The sequence below is a fragment of the Paralichthys olivaceus genome, chromosome 5, assembly GCF_024713975.1.
Source record: "Paralichthys olivaceus isolate ysfri-2021 chromosome 5, ASM2471397v2, whole genome shotgun sequence".
Lineage (NCBI taxonomy): Eukaryota > Metazoa > Chordata > Actinopteri > Pleuronectiformes > Paralichthyidae > Paralichthys > Paralichthys olivaceus.
This window is the reverse complement of record NC_091097.1, coordinates 1,572,390-1,582,947: the sequence shown is the minus strand read 5'-3', so window position 1 is coordinate 1,582,947 and position 10,558 is coordinate 1,572,390. Positions and strand designations below refer to the sequence as shown.

At 45.2% G+C, this 10,558-nt stretch overlaps 1 protein-coding gene across 11 annotated transcripts in view; it reads right to left on the bottom strand.

Annotated features, from left to right (window-relative positions):
* Positions 1–637: 637 nt before the first annotated feature.
* The window catches only part of caskin1 (CASK interacting protein 1), a 60,546-nt gene continuing 50,625 nt past the window's right edge, over positions 638–10,558 (bottom strand). For 10 of the 11 annotated variants that reach the window (XM_069525011.1, XM_069525012.1, XM_069525010.1 and 7 more), the window contains 5 exons: positions 9,349–10,553; positions 8,938–9,252; positions 6,524–7,157; positions 5,793–6,300; positions 638–5,146 (listed from right to left, as the gene is read on the bottom strand). In XM_069525011.1, the coding sequence (XP_069381112.1) occupies positions 5,050–5,146; positions 5,793–6,300; positions 6,524–7,157; positions 8,938–9,252; positions 9,349–10,553 (2,759 nt within the window). In that variant the 3' untranslated portion in view covers positions 638–5,049. The remainder of the gene's footprint in view (positions 5,147–5,792; positions 6,301–6,523; positions 7,158–8,937; positions 9,253–9,348; positions 10,554–10,558) is intronic. The other variant, XM_069525013.1, reaches the window with a different exon arrangement.

Below are 10,558 nucleotides of genomic sequence, written 5' to 3'. Positions count from 1 at the left end.
TCATTTAAATTTCTTTCAAATTCAGACGGACTACATCCCGGAGGTCAAAAGTCACGGTGGGCTCATAAGACGTGTTTTTGGCTTCTTGAATGTGAAATATCGAGAACATCTTGAGGGAACTTCTTCAACTTGTTATCAGTTTTCACCTGGACTCAAAGATGACGTCATTAGGGTTCAGCGGTCGGAGGTCAAAGGTCACAGGGACCGCACGTGAATCTGGAAAACAAAGTTATGTGGATGAAAACTTCTGGTCAGCGGAGGAAAACCGAGGTAAAGTGGTATTTCTAGTTTACTTCTAAGATACAGATACAACTTACACACTGCAGGATGTTATTGAGCGATTAGTAAAAAGTATTTTATCCTGTTTTCAGTTTTAAAATTTGAAATCATTAAAGTGTGACTTTAACTTTTCATATTTGTAAATGAACCCTGAGTTGTTCTGTATATTTGTTAAGACGGTCTGAGTACTTAAACCTTCTGCCACACAATCTGACAGGTGGAAACATTTTCTAATCTTTCTGTTTTTGGATTTTACAGATGAAACGTAGAAGCTGTGACGTCACACGAGTCGTTGTTTATTGTCTGAACTGCAGAGACGGAAGTCTGAGGGCCTTAACGATGTCACGACACCAAAACAGTTTGTATATAACATTTATTTATTCAGAGCAGACGGCCATAAGATGCAGTCACTGCAAGCACGCCACTGTCCACACGCACACACACGTGCACACACACACACACACACGGGCTTCATACAGTCAGCAGCAGAGCAACACGTAACACACTCGGCTTCTCAAACACTCACAGTCACTGCAGAGCGGAGGAGACACCGTCCAGTGTCTGTTCAGATAAGCACAGGTGGAAAATTAAATAAACACATGAAACACTTTTAGCTCCACAACATATTTGACCGTCTGTGTCTTTTCACCATCTGTTGATGTCACCTGACCCGGAGCACGCCCCGACCCGACCCCCCCCCCCCACCACCACCACACACACACACACACACACACTTAAAGATAACGCCTGCAGCAGGAGAGGCGGCCTCAATGAGACCAGGCGAGCAGGAGAAGAGGCTAAATGTTGATTTGACGCTGAGTTTTAAAAGAAAGGAGGTGTCGACGTGTAATCTGCAGCCTTCAGAGGGATGTTAGTGCGAGGGAGGTGGGAGTCATGGTTACGTTTCCCTCTGTTACTGCACCGAAAACAAGAAAAACTTAAACTTGGTGGATCATTCGACGAATCAGAGAATTTTTTTGTGCCAGAAGTTTTAAGACACCATTTAAATTTGGCCTAAAATGTCAGAATTGATTAGTGTGAGTAAAATTTTAATTTATTTCACAGCTGTTAACTATGAAATAAATAACTTCAGTTTTTCTGAGTAATTTACTTTTGGGGTTCTTTTTTTGAATAATTTTTTCTGTAAAAAAAAAAAAGGTTTTCTGTTTTTTCTGACAAATTTTTTTTTCTTCAGTTTTTCAGACAAATTTTTTTTCTGAATTATCGAGATCTCGAACTCCAGCAAGAACCTGCAAGTGACTCCCATGGACCTATGGTGACTCCTGCCCGCACATACATGTCCTCATCTCAGAAGATCTGAGCTTTCCTACTCAACAACCGCAAAGTCCTCATGTGTCTGCGTAGAGTCGACAAACTAATGATAACACATCGATCTGACTTAAAGACAGGACGATCTCCCAGAGTCTTAAACTTCTCAATAAAGGAATTAATGCATCTATTGTTTCAAACATTCTCTATAAACTCAGAAAAAAAAATTGTCCTAAAAACGGAAGGAAAAAAATTTGTCAGAAAAACTAAAAAAAAAGAAAAATTTGTCTGAAAAATTGAAAAAAACCTCTTTTTTTTCAAGTGACTGCAATACGTAGTTAACGACCAACCATCATAAGATAATTTAAGTGTTTAGTATTAAAGTAAAATTAAAATGTTTTTTCAATTTAGTTTCAATCATTAGACAAACATTTTTTTTATTTTTAATTGTCAGGCTTCTGCACGACGCATTACGTTTTTGAAATTTTAACATGTGATGTTTCAGAATCGTCTTTAAATTCAAACGTTCTTCAGACTTGAGGTAAAATAGATTTTTGCTGTGAAAGGTCAGAGGTCAAGGTTACATCCGACACAGACGTCCAGCTCGGACCAGTTAGAGAGATTTCACACAAACGTCTCGGAGCAGAAATGTAAAGACGTCGCTACGCGATGTTTTTTTTTTTTTTTATATCTGAGAGGTCAAAGGTCGGCTTCTCCTGTAAAAACACGTTTAAAGCCATTTACTCAATAACTGGTTGTTGGTTGGACTGCGAGCCGCTAACTCTCGTTTTTATGAATTTGAAATAATGAAGTAACACAGAGAAGGATCCCCACGTGTTGTACATACCCATCTACTGTATTTTAGTCAGACCGAAATCACAAAGCAAGGCACATGTTTCAAAGAAAAACTGAATGTTGCATTTGAAAACAATTTCAAAAATAATACAACAAGAATCGCTTGCATTATACACATCGGACACATGTACACATGTAGGCAGAGGAAAACATAAAAAAAATTCATAATAATAACAATTAGAAAAAGCTTTCTGGAAATATCCCGACATCCTACGATGATTCATCAGCTCGGACCACTGAAGCATGGAGAAGCAAACGGATTCAACACTCAGATTAGATTGTTTACTTTGAAAAATAGTCTTCAGGAGGACACACACATCATAAATACACGTTTTTTTGCAAATATCCATATATATATAATCTCTATGTGATCATAATTTAAATACCACAGCTATTCTCTGAAATCGTAATCATTTATATGCGGAGTGTTTCCGCTGTGGGACTGTGAAACGTAGATCTCGACCTCCGGATCGTGGTCGTGGTCGTCTTCAGGACGTTAACACTAACAAAACATCCAGCTTCACTACGCCCCGCCCACTCGCTCCATCTTAACACCTTAATCTTTTTTTTTTTTTTTTTACTGAGAACGCCGTCATGGCAACACACTGTAGTAACCATGGTGATGCCTGATAAGGATGGTGGAGGGAGGGGGGGGGGGGGTGGTGTAGATTGTCATGGCAGCAGGGGGTGGGCGGTCGAGAGAGAGAGAGAGTGGGATGAAGGGTGAATTGTGTTTTTTTTTTCTTTCTTTATATTCTGGAGAAATTAAACTCGTGGATCTGGGAACGTTTCGATGCAGGATCTTAGAGAAGGGACGCACTGAGATCAGCCTGATACAGATGTTAACAGCTGGTTCTAGGACAGACCCAGTCCAGCGCACGTGAAGGAGCAGCAGCAGTTCAAGTCGTACTGATAGATTCCAAAGTTAACAACGACTCCTCCGTGCACACACACGTTAGTCATGGAGTTCCACAGGGTTCTGTACAGGAGCCGATACTTTTTGTGAATGATTCCTTTAAGACATATCGTCAAGAATCGAATCACATGAGATTATGGATTTTTAGATAATTCGATAATTCGACTTCTTCACAGGATGATTGAACACAAACTGCTTTTGAAATATTTTTTAACAAATCATATTGAATCGAATCAGTGCGTCCCTGCTTCTGAGGGTTTTGGAAAATGACTGTACACTCTGGAAATTATGAGGATTTTTTTAACTGTGTGATCTCGTTAGAATCTCTAATTCTTAGAATGATACGATTTTAGAAAAATAATTGAAATGTCGGATGTGAGGACCTGAAGTTTGTTGCTATGCTCTTTGTTTTGTTTTCCAGTGGAATAACTGGTATCATGAGTCGGGTGAATCTGGGCTCGTCTCTCTGACTCTGGTGCTTGTGTTTGTATTGTGCGGGGGGGGGGGGGGTTTGGACCAACCGAGCCTGATCTGACCTTTAACCCCGAGACTCAGCCACTCCACCGCCTCAACCTCGTTTTACTAAAACTCTTTCAACTGCATCCTGAAACCATTTCCCCAAACTTTCAGTGGTGCCAACTTTATCCACAACACGTAACATCTGCTTTCCAGGACATCCTGCGTTCGCCCCTCTCCCTCCCCTTCTCTCGTTATATTAGTTTATATTGTGCGGGCTCCTGTGTGTGTGTCCGTGTGTGTCTGTGTGTGTGCGAGCTGGCTGCATGGGTCATTGTGCTTCTTCTGTGTGTGTGTGTGTGTGTGTGTGAGTGAGTGTGTTGAAGGTGACGATGAGGATGGATGCAGCCAGGACAGGAAACTGGATTTGATCAGGAAATTCTGACGATCCACAAACACCTTTTAAACGGGCCTTATCAGACACACACACACACACACACACACATGCACGCGCACACACACACACTCACACACTCACACACTCACACACACACACTTGAGGAGCTGAATAGTCCCGTTTTGGTCACAGATAAAAAAAATTTCCACCAAGTCATTTACGTCGTCACAACACCAGAGGTCACCATTCCACACAGAACCAAGACACCAAACCAAAGAGCTAGAGATTCATATTTATCGGTATATTATATATTAGTGTGCTAATGCAGGACTTTGTCAATAGATATAAACTCTCCATGCTTAGAATGTACACATACCACACTATGATTCATCACACAGTTGGTTTTTCAATCAGTATTAGTTTAGTTTATTTGTTCGAGTCCACGCTGAGTTCATAAACGCAGTCTCCTCCATTTTCTTTCACTTCTTCATCGCCATTTTTTTTTTTATTTTCTCTTTCCCATAAGTCGTTTTTGGTCCTTTTTCTTTTCAAACCCCTCTCTTTTAGTGTCACTCTCTCTCTGTCCATCCCTCATTCTTGCACGCCCTCTCTCACCGCCAACGTCACGTCCAGGCCTGTTGCGTCGCTCCGTCGTCATTTTCTTCATCAGCAACAGGAGACGAGAGGAAGAGGAGGATGAACGAGGTTATTCCAGAGCAGCAATGGATGGACGACTGGAAGAGTAGATGAACAGAAGGAGAGAGAGAGACAGAGAGACAGAGAGAGAGAGAGGAAGAGAGGCATCTCGCCCATTGTGCCATCATGAGTTGGTCCTGCTGCAGCGTTGCCATGGAGACATGCTGACCGGTTTCTATGGTTACTCCAACATGGCGTCCAGCTGGTCGGCCAGGTCATCGAACATGCTGCCGATGTCGTCCAGGATACTGACTGTGGTCTTCTGCTCAGCCACAGAGCTACACACACACACACACACACACACACACACACACAATCTTAAGATCTTTGTTTCTTATCTCACCCTGCTCACTGTTTGTTGCTAAGCACCACCAGCCCTAGTTACCGTTGCTATGCCTGCCTGTACTTTACACTAACAGCAGATCCACCATCGTTGAGGCTGATTGTTTATCAATATATTGATTAAACATTTTCTTTTTCTTTTTCGTTTTTGAAAAAACAAATCAAAGAGAGTAAAAAAAGTCCCTGGAGCCGGCCCGTTGATCGTATCTGCTCCAAATGTTAATGGATTCGTCTTTGGTTCAAACCGCACCTGTCTGCTAAGTTTCAAGAAAATCGGTCCAGTACCTTTCGACTGCTTAAAGTCACAAACACACAAAAAAAAAATTAAATTATGAAATCACATTTTCATTAATTAGATCTGGATTTTTTTGGGGATCTGCACCAAATTTCCTACATTAATAAATATAATTTTCCTTAAACATGTTTTTCATTATGTTCCAGAAATGATTCTCAAAGAAAACATGTTAAAGAAGGTGGAAATACGAAATAAAAGAAAATATTTGCTTCTCACCTGTGACTATTTGTGTAGCATGTTGTGTGTACATGTGAATGTGAATGTGTGTGTGTGTGTGTGCTCCTTACTCCTCCTGCCGCAGTATCTTATCCTCCACCGCCCGCAGAGCCGCGGCCAGCGACGCACTGGTCTCCTCCAGCTTCTGATGCACCAGAGAATCCACACAGAAGTCCGGTGATGTCGCAGCAGCCGGCGCCGTCACCCCACCGCCGACCATCCCGCTGTCCACAGACACACCCCCGATGGAGGACCGAGGGGGCTTGACGGGCGGCGGGGTGGGGCTGGGAGTGGCGGGAGTCTGGGGAGTCAGTGGCGTGGTGGGGGTCTGCGGCGTGTGGGGGCTCTGGGAAGACGGGCTCGTCGGTTTGGCATTGGGAGGGCTGGGGGTGTTGGAGGGAGGGAAAGACGGGGGCGAGCTGGTCTGCCGGGCCACCACAGAGTGCTGCTTGACTGGGGCTGGGGCTGGGGTCGGGGAGGGGGGGCTGGTCATGGAGTGGATGAGCTTGGACGGTTTGGGCGCCGTGGGCGGGGGCACCGGTTTCGGCGACACAGGTGGAGGAATCTTCTTTCCTTCCACTACAAAAGAGAGAGAGAGAAAAGAACAATTTACAAGAGCTGCCCCCTAGTGACCGACTGAGATTCTTCAAGTCGAGCATTGGGTTTTTGTTTTTTTTATCAGTGTGCAGTTATTTCCGAGCTAATTTTGGCTCCAGGACGTAACTGCAGTCTGACTCCTCCCCCCCGCAACCCTTGAGGATAAGTGGGACAACTAATGAATGGACGGATCTGATCTAAGTACCTGGACTTCCGGGTGTGCCAGGGCCCGGCAGCGGGACCCTCTTGTTGGCAGGCTGTGGGGGCGTCTGTGGTCCTCTCTTTATCTGCCCCACTACCGGCTTCGGGGAAACTGGCGGCTTCGGTTTTCTCTGCGGAGCTCCTTCATTGACCACTGGGGCTCCTACATCCACGCTGTCCCTGCGAGGAGCAGCGGTCACTGGCGGTTGAGATTGGGGTTGTTGTTGGGGTTGATGATGAGGTTGATGATGTGGTTGAGGTTGATGGTTGGGTTGGGGTTGCTCTGTCACTCCAGCATCTGGGCCACCGGGCACCGTGCGGCGTTTCATGGTGGCAGTGCCGTTCTGGTAAGGTACTGGCTGCGTGGTGTTTGGCAACCCGGTTTCCACGGGCTCTCCGTTAGCGGCGGCCAGCTCTGCGTAGCCCTCGGGCTCCTTGTCGCGGCTCTTGGGTCTTCGCTTGACGGTGGACGACTCTTGGAGGGTGAAGTCGGAGCCGTTGGGGTGGGGCTTGGAGCCGCGCGGCCGTCGCTTCAAGGTCGACGTGGCCTCGATGCCGGCGATGTCCTCCTGGGTGTAGCCACCGTCTCCCTGGGGACCTCCCTCGCCGTCGCCCTGCAGACAAACACAAAATACACACTAACGGAAAATTCATACATTCGTGACAAGGGGTGATTTTTTCACAAATAGTCAAAAACATTGATAAATGGAAAACATCAAAAATACTAACACAACAAATCACGTTATTGTACTACATTACAATAAATCACGATAGAGAGATAAAGAGATAGAGATAGAGAGATAGATTGATAGAGATAGAACGATAGATAGAAGGATAGATGGGTAGATAGATAGAACGATAGATGGATAGAGAGAGCGATAGATGGATAGAGAGATAAAACGATAGATAGATACATAAAGAGATAGATAGAAGGATAGATGGATAAAGAGATAGAACAATAGATAGATAGAAAGAAAGAACGATAGATAGATGGATAGAGAGAATGATAGATGGATAGAAAGAACAATAGATGGATAGAGAGATAAAACTATAGATAGATACATAGAGAGATAGATAGAAGGATAGATGGATAAAGAGATAGAACAATAGATAGATACATAAAGAGATAGATAGAACGATAGATGGATAAAGAGATAGAGAGATAGAACAATAGATAGATACATAGAGAGATAGAAAGAAGGATAGATGGATAAAGAGATAGAAGGATAGATGGATAAAGAGATAGAACAATAGATAGATACATAAAGAGATAGATAGAAGGATAGATGGATAGAAAGAACGATAGATAGATGGATAGAAAGAGCGATAGATGGATAGAGAGATAAAACGATAGATAGAAGGATAGATGGATAGAAAGAACGATAGATAGATGGATAGAAAGAGCGATAGATGGATAGAGAGATAAAACGATAGATGGATAGAAAGATCGATAGATGGATAGAAAGAATGATAGATGGATAGAGAGATAAAACGTTGGCTAGATAAAGAGATAGATAGATAGAACAATAGATGATAGAAAGAAAGATAGATGGATAGAAAGAACGATAGATGGATAAAAAGAACGATAGATGGATAGAGAGATAGAACGATAGCTAAATGGATAGATAGAACGATAGAAAGATAAAGAGATAGATAGAATGATAGATAGATAGAGAGACAGAACAATAGATAGATACATAGATAGATAGCTGGATCGATAGATAGAACGATAGATGGATAGAACGATAGATAGATAGAACGATATCGAGGTTGATAGATAGATAGAAAGAACGATAGATGGATAGGTAGATTGAACGATAAATAGAACAATAGATGGATAGAGAGATAGAACGATAGAACGATAGATAGATAGAACAATAGATCGATAGATAGATAGAACGATAGAGAGGTTGATAGATAGATAGAAAGAACGATAGATAGATGATAGAGAGATTGAACGATAATAGAACGATAGATAGAACAATAGAACGATAGAGAGATAGATAGAACGATTGATAGATGGATAGAGAGAACAATAGATAGACAGAACGATAGATAGAATTATAGATGGAATGATAGATAGAATGATAAATAGAACGGTAGACGAGAGATAGAACAATAGCTAGTTCGATAGATAGATAATTAGAACGATAGACAGATAGATGGAATGATAGTCGGATAGATAGAACAATAGCTAGATTGATAGAGAGATAGAATGATAGATAGAGAGATAGAATGATAGATAGAACGATAGATAGAATGATAGAACGATAGATAGAACGATAGCTAGATTGATAGAGAGATAGAATGATAGATGGAGAGATAGAACAATGAGAGATAAAATGATAGATAGAATGATAGATAGATAGAGAGATAGATTTGACACACACATATATATACATGTATATAGATAGCTACCTGTCCTTCTCCTTCTCCTCGGCCCTGGCGGCGGATCGTTAAGCTTCCCTCCTCTGCAAATGGCAGATTCTCCGATGAACTGCCGCTGCCTCCAGAACTCGGATGGGGGGAGGACGGGGGGTGTGGCGAGGACGAATTTACAGCGGGAGGGGAGGATTCAGGTTCAGGTTGTACGGAGGGACATGGAAGAGCGGAGGGAGTCGGCTGGTTGCGCCTGGCGGCTGCCACCAACTCAGTGACGGGGCCGCTGATGGTTCGCCGTCGGTTCACCACCTCGCCATCCAGACCGATGGTGTCGCGTGGCGTTTTTCCCACCTGGTGGACACACAACCGCGAATCAACAACATCAGTAACAATGTACACCTGACATCATCACCTTCAATGACTCAGACAAAGTGTTCTCCACAATACCTGCAGGAAGTTCTTCTGCAGCGCCATGCCTTTGGCTCCTCCCCCTATAGAAGACATTTCCAACATGGCGGCGATGCTCCTCACACTACCCATGCTGTTCGTCTCCACAGCACCGGCTTCCACGGACACTCCGAGATCGCTGGCTCGCCGCTGTTGGTGGTAAGGCACATCCAGCATCCCGCCTGTCGTGGTGAGTGCGGGCTGCTGTGCGTTGGCGTCCGACAGGTTGGAGTTGGAGCTGGAGATGGCTGAGCTGGAGCGTTTGGGCGGGGGTGGGGGTGGGCCTTTCTTCTTCTGACGCAGAGCGAAGGACAGCGTCTGGTTGCGGTTGGCGTTCTTGTCCTGGTTTCGGACAGAGTGGCTGCGACTGACGCGGTGGGTCACTGTGGCGTATTTACCTCCTTCCCCTCTGACGACCATCGAGCTCTGACTCACAGCCGCATCCGCTTCTCCTTCACCTCCTCCGCCTCCGCGTCCTGCCCGGTCATCACACTCGCCGTCCGACACGGCGTATCGGTTGAGACTGTGTGCACGTTTCTTCTGGAGCGCCGAGGGTTCTGCTCCTTCTTCCTCGGCCAGTTCGGCCTCTGGCGGGAGGCAGAGGAGAGGGACCTGTGGTTGCGGACTCTCCCGGACCTCCGCCCCCTGCGCCTGCGGGTGATGTTGAGGGTTTGCCTGTTGCGGTGGCTGGACCGGAGGCGGCTGCTGCTGCTGCTGCTGCTGCTGCTGCTGAGGACCCGGAGCGCCACGGTGGGTCGGAGATTGAGGGGGGTGTGAGCGCGGCGACTGAGGTCTCTCCCCATGGATGAACTGAGGTTTGGTTTTGGACTGCGAGGAAGCTGTGCTCTGGACGGAGGAAGTGGAGGAGGAAGATGAGGTTCTAGACTTGGTGGGAGTGTGAGGCGGCGTGTAGGGAGGGGCAGGCTGGGAATGGGAGTGGGAGTGACGGTGTTTGCCTTGAGAGGAGGCGCTGCCCCTGTGGGAGGAGGTGCTTCCCTGGCTACTCTGCTGCCTCATAGTCCGTGCCTCCTTCTTAGGCGGGCCAGTACCTCCTCCCCCACCTCCTGCCGTCACCTCATCATGGTCTTTACTGACGCTGCGTGTGCGTTGAGCTTTGACCTCCTGACATGGCTGCGTCATCGCACTCTGTAGCTCGGTGCTCAACTCGCTGTCCTGGAAGGTGCTCATCTTTGGAGACATGAGCTCTAAA